Source organism: Suricata suricatta, chromosome 3 (assembly GCF_006229205.1).
Source record: "Suricata suricatta isolate VVHF042 chromosome 3, meerkat_22Aug2017_6uvM2_HiC, whole genome shotgun sequence".
NCBI classification, from domain to species: domain Eukaryota; kingdom Metazoa; phylum Chordata; class Mammalia; order Carnivora; family Herpestidae; genus Suricata; species Suricata suricatta.
In genome coordinates this window covers 160,562,799-160,586,798 of record NC_043702.1, presented here as the reverse complement: position 1 = coordinate 160,586,798, position 24,000 = coordinate 160,562,799, and the positions used below count along the sequence as shown (strand labels likewise).

General features: G+C 37.7%; 1 protein-coding gene across 1 annotated transcript in view; it reads left to right on the top strand.

Annotated features, from left to right (window-relative positions):
- USH2A (usherin) overlaps positions 1-24,000 on the top strand; it is a 697,677-nt gene that overhangs the window by 142,527 nt on the left and 531,150 nt on the right. Inside the window, exon 13 of the mRNA XM_029933401.1 lies at positions 10,722-10,905. Within this exon, the coding sequence (XP_029789261.1) occupies positions 10,722-10,905 (184 nt within the window). The remainder of the gene's footprint in view (positions 1-10,721; positions 10,906-24,000) is intronic.

Below are 24,000 nucleotides of genomic sequence, written 5' to 3'. Positions count from 1 at the left end.
GCCTATAGTACCTTGCACTCTCTTGGCTTCTGAATCATCTTTCCAAGTTTGTAATCACTTTTTTTTAATCCCAAGATGATACTTTTTATTTTACTATTTATTTAGATCTCTAATTTTGGAAATATGCTCAGTCTCCTGTAGAAATAACCATAATTTATTAAAAAGAAAGAACAGCCAAAACTAATAGATCAAATGTTATATCCTGTGGAGCGATCAGCTATTGTAAAGCTTACTGAGTGTTTTGCTCTGACCTAGGACGTAGCGATGCAGCAGAACTGGAGATTGACTGGCTCAAATCAGAATGGAGGATCAGGGGTTCAGATGCTCTTGCAAGTTGATATATTCAGTAGAAAAAAATAAAACCAGATTTCTTGAGTATGTTTCTATTGGAGGGTTTTGATTCCTAGAAATTCCTAAAAGATTCCTATGAAACTAAAGTAAGGCAAATTTTTCAAGAAAGGAAATACAGGCAACACATATTATATAGCATAGCTGTGAAATAGATTTCTGTCGTCATATAGTCAATCTCAATATTGATTTAACCAAATAGAGGAATTATTGAAGAGGGGTATAAGAAGTTGAGTACTTATCTTCTACTGCAGAAAGACAGTAAGCTAAATTTTCAGAGTTGAGATGGAACAGTATATGTATATTATTGAGAAATACAGAAATAAAAGCCAAAAGAACCATCTAAGAGTGTTGGAGGTGGGTGTGCTGGGCAGGGAGATCCCTGGGAGAAGGACGGAGCAGTGGACTGATGAGCTGTGAGCCTTTAAATTCTATTTGAACTTTAAAACTATCTGCATATAAATTTTGATAAAAAAACAAATCAAATTTAAAAATGAAAATATTGGAAAGTCATACTTAATCTTTTTCTTCCCCTTGATGGTCTCCTCTGTCTCTCTCTGGCCCCTTTCTTTTATGGGATTTATCTTCTATAGTATTGGTTTTCTAGGGGAATAATACCTTAGTGGCTATTTGCCTAAGCACGGTTGTCACAAAATTCCTCTCCAAAGGTTTGTAGCAAATTGTCCTCTCTTTTAAGGAAAATGTAGAATGGAGATCATCACCATTAGTGAAAATAATTATCATATTTAAAGCATTTTTGTATTTTATGTATTTGTGTAGTTGATTATTTCCCTTGTTAGAGTTTCAATATCTTGAGAGCAAGGATTATCTTATTCAACTCGTATAGCCATAATACTAATGTAATTCCTTGTACGTTGCATGAATTCAGTAAATGGTTTGTTTAACTGAAGACACTAAGAAATAATCAGGAGTTTTAACAAGATTATTTGTGTTAGGGTTCTCCAGAGAAACAGAACCGATAGGAGGTGTGTATATATGTCAGCTATACTGAAAATTTCCTTGGCATATCTCGTTTGCTGGATACCATTTCCTGAATCCTATGTGTTCTTTTTTCTTATGTTACTTGTGTATTTTTTAGAGAACACACTTCAGTAGCTTGTGAAGAAGGATACCGGGAAGAAGTAGTTTTGTTTTTAGAATTCTGAATATCTGAAATGATCTTTATTTCACACTTAACAGTATCTGAAATTCTACCATTATATAGAATCATTTTATTTTCTTTTTTAATTTTTTTATGTGTTTTATTTATTTTTGAGCATGAGCAGAGGAGGGTCAGAGAGAGAGGGAGACATAGAATCTGAAGCAGGCTCCAGGCTCTGAGCTAGCTGTCAGCACAGAGTCCAACATGGGGCTCAAACCCACCAGCTGGGAGATCATGACCTGAGCCGAAGCCGGACGCTTAGCTGACTGAGCCACCCAGGTGCTCCTAGAATCATTTTCATTCAAAAAATTGTTTCACCATTATATTCTTACAATGCCAGAGAAACATTTTCTTTTATTTTTTCTTTCTTATATTCTAGAGACATCTACTTTTTCTATATCTCTTATTTCTGAAAATTTCATGATGACATACTTTTATTAAATAATTTTTCTGAGCACTCAGTGGGCCCTTATTTCTGTAGATTAGTGTCCTTATATCCTGAGAAAATCTACGAAATACCTTCATAACAATACCCTGACTAGTGTGTGACCAAACAGCTGAACAACAGCAAGCCTACCCAAGTTGACACATAAAATCAACCATCACAGGGAGCCTTATATATAATCCTTGCATTCACTGCAGTGCTTTGGCCCTGCACCTGTTGAGCCCGAACACTCTTTGGTTTAACTTCTAAAGAGAAAATTCATTATCTTCTCTCAAAATGAAGAGGGGAGATCTGGCTGGAGAGGGGACTGTCCCTCACCCCTGACTTCAGATATCTCTGGAACCCTTCTTTCTAGAATTATACAACCGGAATCAGCTTACTGTTGGCCGCTCCACTGCAGGTGCTTAGCTTTTACTTGCAGACATCTGCCACTGACCTCCACTTCCTCTTTTTGTCTTTTCTTTTATCTCTTTTATCTCATTTTTGGGGATTTGGGAATGGACAAGTTGTTCGCTTCTGCTCAGCTGAAATGTCTTGCAGCTCCTCTCGGATTCCTCTGTTTCCACACAATCAGTTTCTTCTATCAGAATCAGTCTTGTTGCTGTTACCTTCGAATAGATCCAGAACTGGACCACTTTTTACATTGCCCCCATCCATTTCCATCTTTCTCCTGGACTAGCAGACAAGCCTCCTCAACTTCCTTTCTCCTCTTTACTCTTCTCCAGTCACTTCTTAATATGCAGTCAAAGGGCTGCTGTGCAAACTTCAGTCAGACCGTTTCAGTCCATCCTCCATTGCCATCCCATCACTGTAGGTAAAAAACATGGCGCACATGAACTGTAATGTCCATGATCTTTCTCTAACCTTGTTTCCATGAGTCTTTAGACTGTTTGTTTCTCTCCACCCTCAAGTCTAATGCTGTTCCTCACATTGTTCAGTGCTCTATCCCCGGCACATAAGGAAGTATCCCCCTGGTGGGCACTCCATCTGTATCCCCAGTTAATAAATACTTACATTTAGAAATGACCCCAGTGACATTATGTTCTTTTTCAGCACAGGCACAATGCAAGTCCATGAGTGCTCCTCTGATGATATACAGAGAGGGTGAGGCAAGGCTGGAAAAAAAACAGAGGTCTATTATGGAATGGATTTTTTTTAAACAAAGCGGGATATTCTGTACACACATATGTAGCATATGGGAAGATCCTAATGTGTTTGTGGACCTCTTTTTTTTTTTTTTGGTCCTACATTCTAGCTTCAGAAACTACATTGAATTTTGTTTCCAGTTTTATTGTGTCTTGCTGTGAAATTTACATTGAGGAAGAGAACGCTTATCCTGAAGTATCTTTATCATAAACAGATACTTCTCAGTGGCCAACTCTGCAGTACACGCATTAAAATGCACTACTGCAATCTGAAGCTTTCTTTCTACTTCTTTAAACACATCTGAGAGACCTAGATTATATACCACAGGGGAGAAGCTCCACACCAGTGCGTGCGAGGAGTGGAGGGAGAGGTATGGGGTAGGAGGGCTGAACTCAGGAGCATAAGGACTTCTGCCTGCCTTTTTCATCTGTGGTTGTAAATATTACCAGCCCCTACTAGATTACTGCCCATAGATTCTTGTTCCACTTTCTTGAAAAACATTATTAAGGAAGGTGCATATAATGAAACCTCATGTATTATTAACCCAACCTTACTATGAATGTACAAGGAATAGGCTTAATTCAACTAAAATTTATAGGCAATTTGTTAAAGCAGCAGTGCACATTAGAAGGTACATTAGAGCCACATTGGTTTTAATATGCCATTCAATAACTTGAACAGAGGTTAAAAATGCTGCTTAACCTCCATTAAGTATTTTAAAAATGCTTTAATTTAAAATTATTTGGAGTGTGTGTACATATATGAATGTACACATACCCACACTAATAAATATAGCACTAAATATGTTTTCCCGGTTCGTTTTTTCAGTGCTAGATGACCTCGTAACGTTCAGCAGCAAGCACTTAATCAGAGGCTAGGCCGAGAAATGCAGGGAAGGATGTCAAGGCATCCTGAGCCAGTGACCCGCCCTTGTCCTTGAGAACCAGAGGCAGAGACGGTTTATTGAGGCCTCTGCAGCTCTGGAATAAAATAAAGGCTAATTTATAATGGAAACAGCTTCATATGACATGTTTTGTGCTAATAGGACAATTCCTCATACTTCCCTCTGATATTTACTTTTGGTTTTGTTTTATAATTCATACAGGCTTTTAGAAAGTAAAACAAAGTATCTTGCTTCATTAAGAAGCGTATCATCTTTGTTAAGTAATGAGCTCATAAACCAGAATTGGATGTAAGACCCTGCCAATGGAATTGGAATTAGATGGCTGATACTCCATTTAAAAATCAGTATATCAAAGTTGAGATCAGGATATGCAACATGTCCTCGTGTTTGGTAAAATAACTTTGCCGATTAACATGTTTTGCACAAAGAGGCCCAAGTCCCCGAGTAACAACCTCTTCCTTCATAAACCAGCAGAGAAGAATCTTGTGAGCAATATGGACCATAATCTCAGACACCTCTGTGGAGAAAAAAATGTACATTGACAAGTCATCATTTAAACTTCAATTTAAGAAAATCCCACTTTCATAGAAAATTGGCTCATAAAAATGGCAATGGTGACAATAGATAATATTTACTGAGTGTCTACCGTTTGCCAGGCCCTGTAATAGGGTTTTATCTGTAAAGTCCCATTTAATATGTGCAGTATTAGTATGCTGGAAAGACGAGTATTTTCCCACTTTATAGTAGGGAAAATGGATTCTAATTAAGTAGAAGAAACACAAATCGAGGTCCAATGGACCCTAGAGTCTGCACTCCGAAAGAGTAAAACATTTTTCTGAGTAGTTCCATATTTGTCATAATCAACCACTCAACAGATATCTGAGGGTGAGTTTTAAAAGACGTACAGGTACAAGTTTGTAACTTCCCTCACTCTCGAGCTCATCCCCCTCCATGATTCTGGCTAACTGCTTTTCGGTCCTGGGAGATCTATTTTGTTGTGTAGAATCTGAATAATCATTATAAAGTGAAAATTAACAGAGTTCTGAGAGGCTACCGTGATCGGATCATGAAGAATGAAACCGAGCAGTCTAGAAACGGGATGATCTCTGTGGACTAAGTCGGAGACATTTCTGGGATGGTTGCAGGGCGTGGGAGGGCAACTTTAGAGCGTACACTCAGCCATGGAGACGGAGGGGAATGGGAACGCGGGATACAAAAGTGTTTCTGTGGCTTGTGCACACACAGATCAATGTGTTACACTTTCCAAGACACAGTCAGAGCTGTCATTATTTATGTTGTTTATTGTCGTTATTGAATTCGATTTTTAAACCATATGCACATGGAGGTCTTTCACGGATATTCACATAAATAGGAAAACTAGGTTTTTCTAAAGCAGAACTCTTTTCCCTTATATGAGCATGGCATTACATTCTTTGTTCTAAGAACAGGAGACATAGTTTTGGACTAACATTTTCTTTCTCAAGGTTTTTTGCATCTGCCAATATGGCAAAGATGACATTTTAGATGTATTGTGCATGATGCATATATATTCCCTGCTAACCTTCCTGATAGGCGAGGCTACTCTGACCAATCATTCAGTGATTCACAGACTTATTTTTACTATGTTTCTTTAAAATGTTAAAGAAATCATCTCATATTTTGAGGGGTAACAGATATCTAGCCAGCCAGCCACCCACCTACTCAGGTCATCTATCCTTTTCATTCACATATCCATTTTCCAGTAAATATCTATTAAATGCATTACTGTGTACCAGGGGCTATGCTGGTGTAAGATATACAATCATAAATGTATTAAGGCATCATGGTGTTTTAGGAGGAAAGAACTTGTATGTAAATGTAACAGAATCATTAAGTATAGTATTAGACATATCCAACATAGGGAAGTAGTAAAGAGAAGGAATTGATTCATTATTGAAGAATGGGGGATATGGGAGACTTAGTTGAGAACATGATTCCTGAGCTGAGTTTTAAAAGTAAACTGGAGTTGGTAAAGTAGCCAAGGAATGTACAGCAGTCTAGGAAGAAAGAATAGGAACAGAGCCTTTAAGACATATCTAAACTAATTTGAGTTTTTAAAAACTTTTAAGTAAGAAAGTTATGGGGCACCTGGGTGGCTCAGTCGGTTGAGCGTCCAGCTTCGCCTCAGGTCCTGATCTCATGGTTTGTGGGTTCAAGCCCCAAATTGGGCCCTGTGCTGACAGCTCGGAGCCTGGAGCCTATCTTCAGATTCTGTGTCTCCCTCTCTCTCTGACCCTCCCCTGCTCACACTGTCTCTTTCTCTCTCAAAAATAAATAAAACATTAAAAAAATTTTAAGTAAGAGAGTTATACCTTGGGAAGAATAATATTTATATTTATTGATGCATTCATTGACATTTGGCCAACTCTGAATAATAATTTTAGCATTATTTTTATATAATATTACCGAAATGGAAGACAATGATTATTGTTTTAATTTGAAAATTAGCATTGCTTTCTATACTTTGTTCTGAAAATATAGATTTTTAAAACCCTTACTAAAAAAGTCCTGTTGCTTGGTATAGGTGAGCCTCAAATTCCTCCCTGGACTCTTCTCTTAAAAAGATGTCCATTCTCTGACTTAAGGTGAGAATCATTTCTTCTAAATGGCTTATAATTAGTGCTTACCCTTAGCTCTGCCCTCCTTTTCTGAATAAGGCCTAGGGGTTAAACTTGTTTTCTTTCTCCTATTTCAAGACCTTGGCAAAGCCTGGTTGTTCATGGTCCTCAGGAGGGACATTGCTGGGAAATGGCCTCTTCTTTAATGCCCAGGACAGTGCTGTGCTGTGCAAATGGCCACTACAGGAGATAATACCAGCTGCCTTGCTAATAACTTTGAACTCTGAGGATTCTGCAAGTCTTCTCCAGGATAAAGCAACAGTATTTTATGATGCGGGTGACTTTTTGCTTTAACTGCATAACACATTGTTTTCCCCATCAGACTTGTCCTGTTTTGGGCCAGGGTTAGCTGAAATAAAGCTGGGGGGGGGGGTCACAAACATAGTGGGACTGACTTGTGCTCTATACGTGCAAACTCTTGGCACTACCTAATGTGAGGTAATAGTGTTGTCTTAATGACTTCACTTTAGAATGTGGTACAAAATCATCCATGGCCAGAAATCTCAAAAAGATCGGTTAAAAGGTTATGGACATGAAGATGTGGAACATGAAGTGGAATTAGTGGAAGGAAATCAGAAATGTATTGAGCCAAAAAAAATTAAGGTCAGTTATCTTTAAGCTGCACTCAGAAGTTGAAGTTGAAGTAGGAGGGAAGGGAAAATGTTGTTTTCTATAGTTGGAAGTCATAAAAGGAGAGGTAATGGTCTAGAATTAGGCACATTCAGGTAAGGCAAGAAGTAATCATTGAGCAGGAAGGTACCTGAGTCATCCTAATTAGAACTGCTTAAAAATAGGACAAGTAAAATACTGGTGGGATTAACCTTTATAATCGTGCTCCAGAGAGGAGGACGGGAATTAACCCCAAGACAAGTTCCGGTGCAGGCATTTCCGTGAAGAACTACCTCCAGGTTGCAGCCTCCCTGGTTTGTGTTTTTTTCCCCCCATGTTTGTTCTCTGCTTATATCTCTGATTTTTCTATGGCACTTTTTTCTTTCTAAAACTTGAGCAACCCAATTTTCCACACCAAAATAAACCCTCCTTGTCTTTACAGATTTATCTAATAAATCATTTCTTGTAAAAACTATCCCTAATTGTTCTAGAATTCTCTGTGGCTTGAAGCTATTGCAATAAGTCCAAATTAATTCTACTTCTAAGTATCTGTGTTAATGGGTAATTTATCCAAATTGGAGAGCGGTTAGTACATTCATGATGCCATCATCATGAATTTAAGGACCTAGGTAGCTTCACAGGAAGAAAAATACATAGAATCACAGCCACAGTAGTCTTGAATTCAAAATAAAAACCTTTGAAGTATGTGACTTTGATTATATGATGAATCAGGTATGAAAATATATTAATTTACATAACTATACTTCTGGAAACACATGGATGGCAAATTGCTGTCAGTGGATACAGAGAAGCAAATGACATAATGTAGTTGTCAATTGCTATAAAAATGACAGTATCCATCAGTTCTTTCCGTCTGGTTGGAATGGCACCAATTTTGAGTTTCCTCCATTTCTTTGAGCACAATCTTTTCTATTTGACTATCTGAAACTTTCTAAGGGAGAATATTCTGGGCCTAGGAGAAGAAAAACAAATTGTTGATGGCCATGAAAGAATGGCTTGTTTTCAACCAAAGCCTCAAATGAGGTTTATAACATATTCCAGTTACTTTCTGTTTCTCCCTATAGCATAGTAATACAAAATGGATTCACCTTTTGTTCATGTTCTTTCTCTCTTTGAGTGTCAGTGATATATACCCAAATTAATGATCATGACAATTGTAGAAATCATCTCCATTTGTCAGAACTTTATTCATTAGAGTATTTCTGTAATCCCTCTCTCCCTTGTTACAATAAAATTCCTTGTAACATTACGCATGTACATGGGTGTGTCTAGATGTATGTGTATGTTTGCACAAACACACATGCCACACAAAACCAAGAACCGCCCCCCTTATACACCTGCTTTATCATTCTACTGTCTAATGCCTTCCAACATTTGTGTCTGTTGACTTCCACCTTTTGGGTCCAAGAAATTTTAAGTAACTTGAAAATGTTTTTGAATCATATTTTTCTTTCTTTCCTTCTGCTATAAGAAACAAATATGGGTTTTGCAATTAACCTGCGTTTTGTGGATTTTTAAATATAGTACTTGTGGAAATCAATGCCTGTTTATAATTGGGCATTTGTGTGGCTTCATCAAATGTTTAGGGAATGCCTACTTTGTGACAAGTGCTGTACTGGATGTTGGGGGAGCAGTGGTGAATTAAATAAGGTTCCTGCCTTCATGGAGGTTACAATCTGGTGAAATGAGATTAATTATAATTTTCATGAGCAATCTAAATTAAATGAACAAGATGCTATGAATCTGTCACAGGCATGTTTAAACTTTCTAGGGTAGGTTACTCAAGAAAGTCACAAGACCTGATGTGTGTCAGAGTGAACAAAGCAGAAAAGATGGGTCAAAATCATTCCAGCAGACAGGCATGCCAGTAAGAAGGCCTTTAGGTATCAAGAACAGGAAGAAGTATGACTGGAGCAGAGTACGTTGGGGAACAAGCAGTGAAAGGAAGCTGTAGATAGAGGTGAGACCTGCCAGGAGGACTGGAGGCTGGGTTAGGCATTTGGATTTTTCTTCCCCTAAAGTGAATAGGAAGCCATCAAACACATTTCAGTAGAGGAATGAGGTATTTAAACAAACTTTGGAAAATGTTGTTCTAGATACTCTGTGAAGAGTAGATTGAGGTGCCTGGGTGGCTTAGTCGGTTGAGCATTTGACTCTTGATTTTGGCTCTGGTCTTGATCTTGTGGTTTGTGAGACTGAGCCCTACACTGGGCTCTGGGCTGACAGCACTGAGCCTGCCTGGGATTCTCTCTCCCACCCTCTCTCTCTGGCCCTCCCAGCTCTCTCTTTTTCTTTCTCTGTCTCTCTCAAATAAATTAATAAACATTAAAAAACAAAAAGAATCAATAGGAGGGGGACAAGAGGAGACCATTAGATCAGACACCCTCTGTAGTTGAGATGCTTTTGTGTGAATCTGCTATTTGTTAACCATTGTTTTAGGAAAGTCTGTTACCCTTTCTAATCTTTAGTGTTGTCATATACATAATGGATGTAATAATAATCCCTGAATTATTACCATTGCTGTGGGAAGTGAAATAATGAGTATAAGGTTCTTACCGTTACCTGTCCGCCATAGTGTTTACTACAATAAACTTAGTGGCGACCGTAACTAGGGAGATGGCAGTAAAGGTGGAGGGTAGAAAGACTCAAGTCATGATCTCATGGTTTGTGAGATTGAGCCCTGCACTGGGATCCTCTATCTCCCCCCTCTCTCTGTTCTTCTCCCATTCACATTCATATTCTCTCTGTCTCTCTCTGTCTTTCTCCCTCTCTACCTTCCTGCCTCCCTCCCTCCCTCCCTCTCTTTCTCTCTTTCAAAATAAATAAACTAAAAAAAAAAAAGAAAGTTTAAAATTCTTAGAAGACATCATCCGTAGGACTTGGTAGTTAGCTAGATGTAGGAATGGAGGGGTGTGAAGGACTTAGGGAAACTACAGAATGCTCAGTTACATTTAAATTTTAGATAATCATAATTTTTAATATAAGCACATGTCACATACTTTTATTAAAAAGATGCATTGTTGATCAAAAACTTAAGTTTAAACTGGCCACCTTGTATTTTTATCTGGGTCCCTTCCCAAAGATGTGTCTGGGCTGTAGGCTGAGCAGCTGAATAAATGGCAGAACTATCTGTAGGAATGGAGATATTACAGGAGAACTAGCTTTTAGTGGAAAGATCATGAAGGAGACTTTACATGCACTGAATTCTTGTTGCCTGGGAGACACCCGGGTACAATGTAAATTATTTACTCGGCCTTTCTTTGGTTGTAACTGATACACTCATTAAGAGCAGCCATAACCACATTTGTATTGGGAGTTGGGAAGTGCCACAATAGTGCTCTGGGTTTTGGTATAATCAAAACACTATCTTTTAAAGAAAAAGACTGGGTAGGAGCTATATCTAAAAATGTTTCATTTCTTTATCTCCAGGTTTTTATATTTCTCCAGGCAATGCCACTGGCTGCCTGCCATGTTCCTGCCATATAACAGGTGCAGTTCATCACATCTGCAGTAGCCGAACTGGTCAGTGCATTTGCCAGCACGCTTCTGTTGCTGGACAGAGTTGTGACCACTGTAGAGACCATTACTTTGGATTTGACCCTCAGACTGGAAGGTAAATCTTTTTAATAATTAATATTGAAGTCTCTATGTTGAATAATATTTGTCATTAATTTTTCTTCTAACAGTGATTTTTTAAATTTTTTGTAAAATGCAATATTTTTAGTCCCCCTAGTTTGTTGATATATTTTTGGCTCTTTGGTGCCTGTGTTTGTTGAACATAATAGTAATCTTTGAATATTTCTGAGAGTTCCAATGTATAGTTTGCTATATGCTGACAGATGTCCCTAGTGTTAAGATCTGGGGAGTATTTAGTTAAAATCGTTTTCCCTCAAAGAACTTACAATTTTGATGGAGAAGAGGAGGTAAAGGGATATCCATAGAAATAAATGTGTGTGCATGTTCACACACACACACACACACACACACATACACACACACACACTCTCTCTCTCTCTCTATATATATATATATAAGGGCCAAGATACATAGTATATGTATGTGTATCCCTTGTTCTACAGGGCCCCTGGATTTGTTAATAATTAATTAATTAACATCATCTACTTATGTTTTTCTTGATTTTCTAATTTAGGTTAAAGACCAGATTAGAACCATATTTTTGTGTTAAGTGATATGATTTTTCCCCAGTGTGTAAAGTACATTTTGAAAGTAAATTAACCACTTTCAAAGATGCCTGGTCTTTAATGTTCTACTTCTCATTCCTGGTATATTGGTGAACATTTATTTTTATGCATTTTTGCTCGTTGCTGTATTTTTGAAAATGTGCTGGAATGCCAGTTCCATGCATGGTTTTTGGTCTGGTCAGATTATAAATTTGTCTCCCTCCAATTGGGACTATATCCTTGAATTCTTTGGCATTCCAACCCCCAAGCAACTAGCATTATGTTCCATACATACCAATCAAAGCTCTTTCTCAGTGTGTGTGTGTGTGTGTGTGTGTGTGTGTTTATAAATATAATTGCTAATTAGTCAAGGGTTTGAGATTATCTGGGCTCTTTTCAACTCATGGCCCCCTGCTGCCTGCCTTTTGGCTGTTACACTCTTCATTAACACCTCGATTAGAGTGTGGACAGGGTGACAGGGTAAATTATTGAAAAATAACTCAAAACTAGTGTATTTGGGTTTCTACTGAAATTCAGTGTGATTAAAAATCTTTAACATGATATTTAAGGTGTTTGTCAAAATCATTCTTTTTATTACATATCTCTCAATTTTTAAAATTCATGGAGTTCCACTTCTGTTGCCATTGGAAAAGATATCATTTTGGTGGTCTAAGACCGTTAGTACTATTTTCTACAAACACTAAATCACTCTGAATGAGTATAGAGAGTGAATGATACAGTGAATGTTAAATAAATGTATTGTCAGGATTTTGATAGTAAAATTGGAGCCAGTGACTGCACATACTATCTCCTCTACATACTTTTTGTTGAAAGACCATCTCACACCTTCCCCACTTGGAATTTGTAAGTGGGTTTGTTTCATTCCTGGACACCTCAGTCTTTAGGTTTCTTATATTTTTTATAGTCTTACTGGCAATACTTAATTTCCAGAGAAAAGTACCTTCTTTAATCTACTCTCCTCCTTGGAATGTTCATGCATCTGTGTCCTTTGTGCCAGCCTCTTACCCATTTCCCCTCTACTGATCTTCCTTGTTATTCTTCCCAGTGTTATCACCTTCTTCATGGCCTGGAGATTTCTAATGGTCTCAGCTTTTTCATTTAGCTTTATTTAAGTGAATCTTGATTTCTTCATTACACAACCCATCTGCTCTTCAGTGTTCTTAGATTCAGGCTGACCTTTACCCTACGCTGCTGCTTCCCTCTAATTTAAATATCCATCTAACACCCCATCCCAGTCGAATTCAGGGTTAGGAATTACTTACAGAATAGTAGTCTATCATCTATCACTCTGTAGTAAGACTCGCTAACACTGGAATTCAACTCCCTGGATTGAAAGCAGTTAAAAAAAAAGTTTACATTTATTTTTCAGGGTGGGGTTTGTTTATTTATTTTTGAGGGTGGGAGAAAGAGAGAGAGAGAGAGTGAGAGAGAGAGAGAGAGAGAGAGAGAGAGAGAGAGAGAGAGAACGAGCAGGGGAAGGGCTAAGAGAGAGAGGGAGTGAGAGTCCCAAACAGAAGACACACGTAGCATGGAGCCTTATGTGGGGCTAGATCTCATGAACCATGGGATCATGACCTCAGCTGAAATCAAGAGTTGGATGCTTAGCCAACTGAGCCCTCACATTCCCCTAGAAGTTGTGTTTAAATGTAAACCAAAATTTTAGGAACAGGGAAAGTCCCCCCACCAAAAGGTATAAACTGCATTATTATAAGGTGCTGAGATTAAAATCAAGAAGGCAGAGCTCAGTAAAATCAAAGCGATCAGTGAAGGTTGTAGTCTAGGAGAAAGCCAGAGTGTAAAATTCCGGGTAGATTCTAAAGAATAAAAGATCCAGGGTAATTATGGGAATTATGGGTTTAAAGTGAAAAGACTCATGACACATTTTATATAAATATAATTGTATATCTTTACCTATCAACTGACATGTAATTACATCAAGTCAGATTCCGAACTACCTTCCAAAAATTATAAACTGTCCTCTGAAATGTACCACTTTGCCTCCATCCTCATTGTTTTTATCTTCAGACTTCCATGTTTCCATTCATTGTAAACTTTCTCCAAGAGATGGCATTTTCCCATTGCCTCTCATTTATTCAGTTCCTGTCCCAACAACCAATTTTCATGAGCATAACCAGGAATTTTTTTTTGATCACTTTGAACTTCTCTACTTCTCATAGCTTCCTAATTGCAGAAATGCGATTCTGTGAATACATCACATCTTTCCCAATCCTCTGGACTCCAGAGTCCCTCATAAATGACTCCTACCTTTCCTCAAATCTGTCGTTTGATACCCCTACCTAATTCTTTTGGTAGGCACCATTCCTAACTTTTTCCCCTTTTACTCCCAGGAGGGAGCAAATGCCGACCCTCTCCAGGAACCTCCATGCTATTAAGAAAGAGCTCTCTTTCTGCTGTACAGTGGGTCAGTTCCAGGGATGATGACCCTGATCCTGCCCTGAACCTGGGAGGATATGAAGACCATGTGCCTGTGCTGATTGGAACTACGGCCATGCATTTCATTCTCATCCCCTCACTTTCTACATATAAATGATTCCATACAATATTTGTTTTTCTCGGTCTGGCTTATTCCATTTAGCATAATGTCCTCCAGGTTCATCCATGTTGTAAATGGCAAGATTTTCTTCTTTCACATGGCTAGAGAATATTTCATTGTGTGTGTGTGTGTGTGTGTGTGTATCACATCTTCTTTTTCTATTCATCCTTTGATGGACATTTAGTTTGTTTCCATATCTTGGCTGTTGTGAATAATGCTGCAGTGAACATGGGGGTGCAAATATCTCTTCAAGATGCTGGGATCTTATGGTTAAAGACTTCTTTTTAATTTGTTGAGGAATGTCTATACTGTTTGCCATAATCACTGTACCAATTTACATTCCCACCAGGAATATACATGGGTTCCCTTTTCTCCATGCCTTCACCAATAACTGTTATCTTTTGTCCTTTTGTCTTCTTGACAATAGCTATCAAAGCAGTATAAGGTGATATCTCATGGCGGTTTTGATTTGTATTTTCCTGATGGCTAATGATGTTGAGGACCTTTTCATGTAGCTGTTGGTCATCTGTATGTATCCTTTGCAAAAATGTCTACTTTATTTCCTTGTTCATTAAAAAATATTTTAATGTTTATTTATTTTTGAAAGAGAGAGCATGAGCAGGGGAGGGACAGAAAGAGGGAGACATAGAATCTGAAGCAGGATCCAGGCTCTGAGCTGTCAGCACACCACCCGACGTGGGGCTTGAACCCACAAACTGTAATATCATGACCTGAGCTGAAGTCAGATGTTTAACAGACTGAGCCACCCAGGAGCCCTTCCTTTGCACATTTTTTATTTGGGTTCCCTTCCTTTTTCTTTTTCCTTTCCCCTTCCTTCCTCCCTCCCTCCTTCCCTTCTTTCCTTTCTTCCATTAAATTATATGAGTTTCTTATATATTTTAGATATTAATTCCTTAGCAGATGGTTTCTCCCATTTTTTCCCATTATATAGGTTGCCTTTTCCTTCTGTTGGCTGTTTCCTTTGATGTGCATAGCTTTTTAGTTTGATGCGATTCCATTTTTCTATTTTTGCTCATTTCCTGTGCTTTTGATATCATATCCAAAAAAATCATTGCCCAGACCAATGTCAAAAATTTTTTACCCATATTTTCTTCTTGTAGGTTTACAACTTCCAAACTTATGTTTATCTTTAATCCATTTTGGACATTTTTTTTTGTATATGGTATAATGGTCTAATTTCATTCTTTTGAACATGAATATCCAGTTTTCACAACACCATTTATGGAAGAGACTACGCTGTCCCCATTATGTGTGCATGGCACTTTTACCAAAGATCAGTTGACCATATATGTGTAGATTTATTGATTTATTTCTGGGCTTTCTCTTTTGTTTCATTGGTCTACATGTCTGTTTATGTCAGGACCATACTTTTTTGATTAGTATAACCTTACAATATATTTTGAAATCATCAAGCGTGATGCCTCCAGTCTTGTTCTTGTTGAACCTGTGCTTTACAATTTAAAGTAACTATAACAAGACCAAAAGAGCCAGGTAACGGACTCACTTTATATTCAAGTAGAAGACAGATGAATTAGTCCCATGTAGTATATCCAAAAGATCAGGAAAGATGGGAGTGAAATTGATTTATGATTGCTTCTTATGACTCATGGTTTTGCGATGTGCCAATAATTTTACTGTCCTCCCTATTCCTTAAACGTATCTCATCCTTTGGCGTCCAAGTTCTTATCTCTCTGATTTGTCTTCTCTTTTTCTGATCAGTCCTCTCTAATCCACCCCTTCAATTTGCATATCTTTGTTTATGATTTTAGCCGCTGTATAATGTTAATAACTGTCCAATATATCATCATCTACTCAGATTCCTGCCATGGGCCCTAGGCCTATAGTTACCTGTCTCTCTGCGGCTTAAATTAATATGTCTCTTTCTTAACATAGCCAACAGAGAACTAATTCTCTATTACATTACTTTCTTCCCAAAATAAAAATCAAGTCTCATGCTATCTCATGCCATCATCATCTTGATGAAGGGATATAAACCTTAAAATTCAAGTCACACCATCGATACGTGAGTAGGGCTCAGACTCCTCTGAGATTGGATAGGGTTGGCTCTGAGGTCGAGGATAGGCTGCACTGGAAAGAGCTATTGGAAGCAAGAGCTACCATATATAATGCAGCTTCTCTTCAATGAAAAGAAAGCATAAAGTTTCCCATGACCGTTTGGGGCCCAAGGAAATCAACAGGATGCGTCCTCTGCTCAATCAGTCGTGTGGGATGCCTGTGCTCTGAGCTGACCCTTTTCTTCCACTGATGAGTCTGACTGTCGCTTTTCACTTTAACAGTGATAATCATTAGAGAAGAAATCTTCAGGCACAGAAGATCATAGCAAAAGATATTTCAAAATATGACACTGAGTTTATACTTCTCATCATTGAGAAGAGATAAAAATGGATTTTATTCTTTTTATGTTTACCATTCCTTTCCTGAATGATATTGAAATCTCTTTGTTGACTTCTGGTTGTTATTGTGTGTGTGTACATACATATATATACTAACATTGACTATTTTGAAAATGTGCACAAAGATGACTAAAATATATGGGATCCCATTTAGTAAATGGAACTTTGTTTCTTGAAGGAAAAGCTCACATATAGTCTAAATACATACAGACATGCTGTATGGGCAAATAAATATTGATGCCCTGATGACAGTGTTTTTTTAAAAGAATGAAAATCAACTAAAATCAATTGAATTTATTTTGAACTAGGTACTGTGGTAGGTACTTACAAATATACAAAGTTTTTCACTAATTTCCAAAACTCTACAACAGACTGTAGGTATTTTATTGTTAAGCAAGGAGAAGATGCAAATATCATTGTATCTCTTTATTGATTTAGAAAATAAACTGACTTCCTCATCTGCTTTTTCCATTTATATATTCAGGGGATTTTATTTAACTTCCACCAAGTTCACACATACCCCTCCCCTTTCCATGTTCTCTTTACGGCATACAGTTATGTCTGCTACACTTCCTCTTGGCTTATTTTCTACATTTTTGGTATACTCCTAAGGACGAAATAAATAAAATAGGCCCTCACCCTAAACTGCAGCAACAGCAGCAGAAATCTACCAAACACAATAACAAGCTGGAAAACCATTTGCCTGTTTTCATCCAAGTGGTTCATTCTTCAAAAGTTACCTATCACAAAAAGGGGGCATATATTTTCAAAAGCTGATCCAAGTGCAAAAATCACTCTGTTTACCTCTGACATATAAAGCAAACATGATTTAATCAGTATCGAAAACAATGAAGCAAAAAAAGTCTGCCCACTGAAAAATCAATAGAGGAAAAAAAGTATATCTTATTTGTCTAAACCAAAAACAATGAGAGAAAAATGGGCCACATTCAATTCATTTCAGTTGGTAGTAGGGACTCATTTGACACCGTGTACTTCCTGGTGCTATCCTCAAGTTGACCTCTAAGTACGATTCTTCCTTCTCATGGCCTGGACTGCTCCATTCATCTGGCACAGCACTGCTTTCCTTACATGCCACCCACATGTCACAGTCGCTCAAAGTTTCTCCTCTCATGACTACTTCTCTCTGTATTCGTTGGTTGCATTTGTCTTTTTTAAGCCTCAAGGAGTTAGGAGCTAGAAGTATCACTACTGGTCTCTTACCTGCTGACACACACTGAACTGTAATTTTCCTCAGATGGTAGGATATTGGGATCTAGGCTGGCCAGAGAATCTAAAGGCTCAGACTCCTAAAACATAAAATGAAGTGACAGTCATCTATGACCAGATTATTTTTGGTTTTAGTGCAAATATTCTCCATTTGAACCCTGAGCTATAGATTTGGTCTGTTAATCTCTTCACACGTGTATTCCCAATTGATCTCAACTGGTCTTCCTTTGAGAACCAGATCAATGACTTCAAATGAAAGCGGATAATTTACTTGTCAGCTTGTATCCATTCATGGTGTGAGAGTTGGAATATTGGGGAATGTACCTCACAGAGTCATGCTCCACAGTGACGCCTTCTGGGGCGTAATCTAGGGTGGTGGAGGTACAAGGGCTATGGACCTCCGGTCATCTAGCAGTCTAGCCATGGTTTGCTCACAAAGTAGTGGCAGAGTGCCCAGAAAGGGAGCAGAAGAATGCTAGGATATTCGAGGTCCACACTCGAGACTGTCACACTGTTACCTTTGCCTTATTATTCTATTGGCCAAAGCAAGTCACAGGCCAACCCATATTCAGGAGTAGGAAATTAGATTCTACTTTTGGGTGATAGAAGTGTGCAGTTGGTTGCAAAGGGTCTGCATAAAGAGAGGGGTGAGGAGTTGTGATAATTTTTTTAGTCTTCCATGACCACTAAATCATATAGTTTTTCTTTAATATAGAGTCTGTATTATTCTCTAAAAAATGCCCATTTTTAAAAATTAGTAGCATTTATTCAATGTGATGGAGTGGCAATGCTACTCTATTGGGCATCAGGGTATCTAGGGTCCAGTTATGACTTTTCCACTTGACTAAGCATATTAGTTTCCTATTACTGCTGTAATAAATGACTATAATTTTAGTGGCTCAAAACAACATGACTCTATTGTCTTATAGTTCTGGAGGTCAAAAGTCCAAAATTAGTTTTACTAGGCTAAAATCAAAGTGTCAGCAAGCCTTTTCTTTTGGACACTCTAGGAGAAAATCCACTTTCTTTCTTTTCCCTGTTGGAGCGGTCGCCTGTATTCCTTAGCTCATGGCTCCTTCCTTCATGTTCAAAACTAGCAGAGTAATGTTTTCTCTCTTCTCTGACCTCTGCTTATGTTCTTCTAGCTTTTCACTCTGACTCTTCATTTCCTGGCTTCTTCCTATCACCTTATGATTTCATTGGGCACTTTTGGATAATCCAGAATAATTTCTATATCTCAAAATTCTTACTTCCTTCCGTAAGTCCCTTTTATCAAGTAAGGTGTAACATATTTACAAGTTCCAGATATTAGGACTTGGAAATTGTTGAGGGGCCACAATTCAACCTACTTTACCAAAGTTTAGCAACTTATGTGGCCTGCAGGCCAGATCTGGCCTGCCATCTGTTTGTGGAAATAAAGTTTTATTAGAACACAGCAATATTCATTCTTTATGTGTTGTCTATAACTGCCTTCAAACTGCTAGAGCAGCAGAGATCACACGGCCCACTAAGCCTAAAATATTTACTATCTGTTCCTTTATACATAAAAATTGTTGACCCTGTAACCAGATTCCCTGTTACTTGGGTAAGTCATTTATTTTCACTAAGCATCATAGAATCATAGATTTTTAGACTTGGAAAGAATCTTCAAGCAATTTTTTAGTTAAACTCTGCCCCATACATTTCTCTGCATAAATCACCTTTTCAGAATAACTGGTAACTCAGCTTCTACTCAAAAACATGGAACTGAAAATGCCTCTCACTCATGAAGCAACTCATGTTTGCTTCAGACAGCTCTAATTCTGAGAAAGAGAATTTCATCTCTGTTAATTTTTTTTGCCTAGTCTATTTATGTTTTCTGTGGCCACAGAGAATAAGTGTAATCTCTCTTCTACCTGAAGACACTAAATTTGAATCTCTTATCATATCTCAAAGTTATTATGTTCCTATAACGAGGAGGTTATGGAAAGTGACACTAGGGTTTCTTCTGCTATAAACACATAATGCTATTGTTAATGTATTGAACGTTCTGAGATTTTTATTTCTTTCAAATATTTGGTTTTGGTCACCAATAGGTGCTCTCTGTGATTAGGTAGAGTGTCAACAAAGGGGAAAGAGGTAGGGGTCTCAGATGCAGAATACTGCTAAGCAAGCTTTTCTCTAAATGGCAGGAATGCCGCCTCCTTGGACTCAGATGTCATTGTTGCCTGGATGCAAAAGAGTCATTGCCCAGGTTTAGTCGTGATGAATCCCTTTCTCTGTGCCTGGGAAGGCTTCACCAGAGAGGGTAGAGAGGCTACTATTAACTCTTCCCTTCTAGATGAGACAATGCCATTCTCATCTTTCCAATAAACCATGTGAGTCTGGCCATGTGTCTTTCAGTCCACACAAGAAGCATCTCCGAGCCCCATATCGCTCTCCTATAATTCTGATTCCAGTTCTGAGATAATCCAATGCTATTAGTAGTCAAAAATGAACAAATCAACAAAACCTAAGAACCTCAGTGAGCCACAGTTCTGCTGTAGAAAGAAAATAGAATCTTAACCATCTGGAAAACAAACTCCTCTAGAGGGCGCTGTAGCATTCACGGGATCCTGAACCAGAGGACTGAATGGATAAGTGGTGGCCTTAAGGTGTCAAAGCTGAGGCCAATCTTGAAGAAAGCAGTCCCTTCTTTGGGGGAATAGGTTAGCTGATCAAAAAGGCCTCAAAGGAGCTAAATTGTTCTTAAAGCTACGTGTCACATTTGATTTGTCTGTGGTGTCCTATTCTGAGTCTAAAGCTTTCCTGGTGCTTTATTCATTCATTTATTCAACAATATTTATTTATTGAACCTTTACTGTGTGCAAGTCTTTGTTCTAGGGAATGATGGAAGGAAACTGTCCAATTTCTCCAAATTAAAGTATCCATAACGTCTCTTTCTGTTTTACTCACTAACAATCATTAATAATCCTTGTCTAAAATCCCTCAGCAACTTGAGATTTCTTTCTTATCCATTCTTTATGTCGAATGGTATCCCCATCACCTACCTGTCAGCAAGTTAGAAAACTGGAAATAACTCTATGCCCTCCTTTGCTTCTCTTTTCAATTTGTCTACCTTGTCCTCCTGATTTTACTTAACATTTTTTAAATCTCTTCCTCTCCTTTCCATTGCTCTTTACCACAGTCACTGTTGCACCTTCTCTAGCAATATCTTGCTTCTGCTTAACATTCTTAGTTAGTTTTGCCTGTTACCCTTCCTATTCTGAATTTATATCCCAAAATTTTGAATTGGTTATAACCTTACACCCCCTCCTGATGTTTCTTTTCTCTTCCTTTTCATCCTCTCTGTCTTGCCTGGCATATTCCTATTCAACTTTTAATAGTCAGCTCAAATATCTCTTCCAAGATTCCTTCTTTTTTAAAAAAATTTATTTAGTCTGAGAGAGAGTGAGTGAGACAACATGAGCAGGAGGGGAGAGAGAGAGAGAGAGAGAGAGAGAGAGAGAGAGAGACAGACAGACAGACAGACAGAATCCCAAGCATGATCTGCACCACCAGCATGGAGCCTGATGTGAAGCCTGAATCCACAAATTGCAAGACCATGACCTGAACTGAAACCAAGAGTCAGATGCTTAGATGACTAAGCCATCCAGGTGCCCCCAAGATTTTTCTTAATACGCCTTCCGCTGTCCCATCCCTTCGTGTCACACCAACTAGTTTTGTCCTTTTCTGTGTCCACAGAGTCTACATATATCTTTATTAATGCTGTATTTTATATTGCTTGCTAGATTATGAGCTTTTTGAAGACAACTACAACTCTATCTTTTTCCTCTTAATGTCTTTAGTGCCTCTTCCAGTCCTGGAACATAATTGGACCTCAATGAATATTATTTATGTCAATCAATATATATAAATACATTTGATGGTACCCATGAGTTAAATCCCCAGATAGGAAAGAGGTGTTCAAAGAAAAATGTCAATGAAGTGATCTATATCCTAGAATACAGCCTCAGACCTCCTAGTATTGCTCTCTCTCAGATGATGAAGCTTCTGACAATGAAATACATCACTGAAATACACTCCTTTATTAATAGTGATGTTTTGCAATAATAATAAGTAGAACAGCTCTTTCTCTTACTATTTGCACAATTGGACTAAGTTTTGTGGAAAGAAAAATATATGAGGTTTGTGATTTAAGGAAGAGAGGCCAATTAACTCATTTCCCATTGTACTCAGTAAGCACTGAGTTACACGAGGGCCCAAACAGAACTATAATAGCAGACTGCTGGCAGAGATTAGCGATGCTTTACTCCTGTATTGTTTACCATAATGAACTGGTCAATAAACATCACAAATTGTTTATCTATATAAATCTTGACAGATTACTCTTTATGAAATCCATTTAGCAAGTGAGGTTTTCCCATAAGGATGAAAAATGAAGATTTTAAACAGATTGCCGGAGAAGCTTGGGCTGTACCAGGAGAGTCAGTGTAATGAAGGTTTCTTTATATTAATATTACAAAAACCATTTATCCAGACAAAATCAATATCACAATTCATCTTAGTTTGGTGTTTCTCTTTCTAAGCTTAAAATGTCTTCTCCTTTATTATGTATAATTTTGTTTTAGTAAACGTGAAATATATTTCATTTAGGAGGTGCTCTTGAGATAACATACAAAATGACATCAAACTTGTAGCTTATTTGCTAAAGAGTCTTGGAAATGTTTAAAATTATATTTGAGTGGCTGAGAAATTTATAGGAATCATTCTACTTACGCCTTAATTACAAAATCATCCCTGATGCCCTATGGGTTAGAAACAAGCTATAACATTCAGGAACGTCTCCTATGAACTTCATTCAGGTAAAATTCTCTTACTGCAGCCAAGGAGTTATAACAAGTTAGATAAGTTAGATAGAACTCCAGCTGGGATAAGAGACAATAAAATCAGGAAGAGTCACATTTAATTACTCAAAACATTGCATGCTTTCCTAAGAGGCAATTTATTTATTCCATTTGGATTCAGAACTTAATATCCCATGGATATTGACAGAGCTGAGTTGGAGTTAAGCATGTAGCAGCTAGCTGGAAGGAAATAGAACTACATCAAGGAAAGGAATTATGTTATACACTGGAAACTATTACTCTAAATGTACTGTATGTAAAGTAAGTGTGATTGTCTCATGAGTGAATGGTAATAAAAATGGAAATACTCAAGAGACACTTACTCATGAGTGGTGTGGTGATATATATATGCATTGGGAGACGCTTGCGTTTATTGTTTATGCTTACCAATATTACATTGAAAACCTACAAACAATATGCTCTAAGTAATAGCATATAATGAAATTAAGAGCAAATCAAATATTTTGTTGCTTCTCTAATTCCATTTTAATTTCCATGCATAATTTTCTTCAGCCCTGATCCTTAAGTCACCTAAATAAAACATCTATTTGAAATGGACTTTTGATGCAATGTCTTTACATAAAGGACTTAATATAGTTGTTTATAGGGGGAAAATGTCCTTTTGTCATGACATAAAAAGGGCAAACTACAGTGGAGGGGTTTTCAAGAGAAACTGTACTTTATTTATTCCCAGGGCGATATTCGTCCATAAAACAAATTTGCAGCTTATTTAGCAGTCGTTAGCTTTTATCAGCCTTTTTAAGGGTGTTGAATGATTACCCAAGAGATCACACTGTAGAAGTTGCAGGGGGGATAAAGAAACCATCCCTCCAGCATCTTTATTAGAAAACAGAGGAACTGAGGGTTGGGGGGGAGGGGGGAGGGGGGAAGAGAGGTGGTGGTGATGGTGGAGGGCACTTGAGGGGAAGAGCACTGGGTGTTGTATGGAAAACAATTTGACAATAAAAAATTTTAAAAAATAAAAATAAAAATAAAATAAAAAAAAAAAGAAAACAGAGGTGGATCCATTTAATGTTATTTTAAATGAACCACATGGAAAGCTCCTGTTTACAAATGAGTTGTCTTTTTTACATGTGCTGTTTTTGCTTCTCCAACACTTTCTGGTGCCAAAATTGCTTATCCTAATCAATGACATTGGCATTGGCTATGTATCTGAATAATTTACTCAGAGGAAACAGGTTTTGGTTTCTATCAATGCAAAATGCCAGGACAGTGATTTCTACAAGCAACTTTAGGTCCAAGAAATTTAAGTTGGAATGAAGTCATCTCAGGATATTTCTACAATTTACATCTTTCCATAGATCAAAAGAATGCTCTTTTTTCCAACCATTCTGGATAAATGAGTTTAGTTCATAAAATGGAAAATGAAATGTAACCTATATT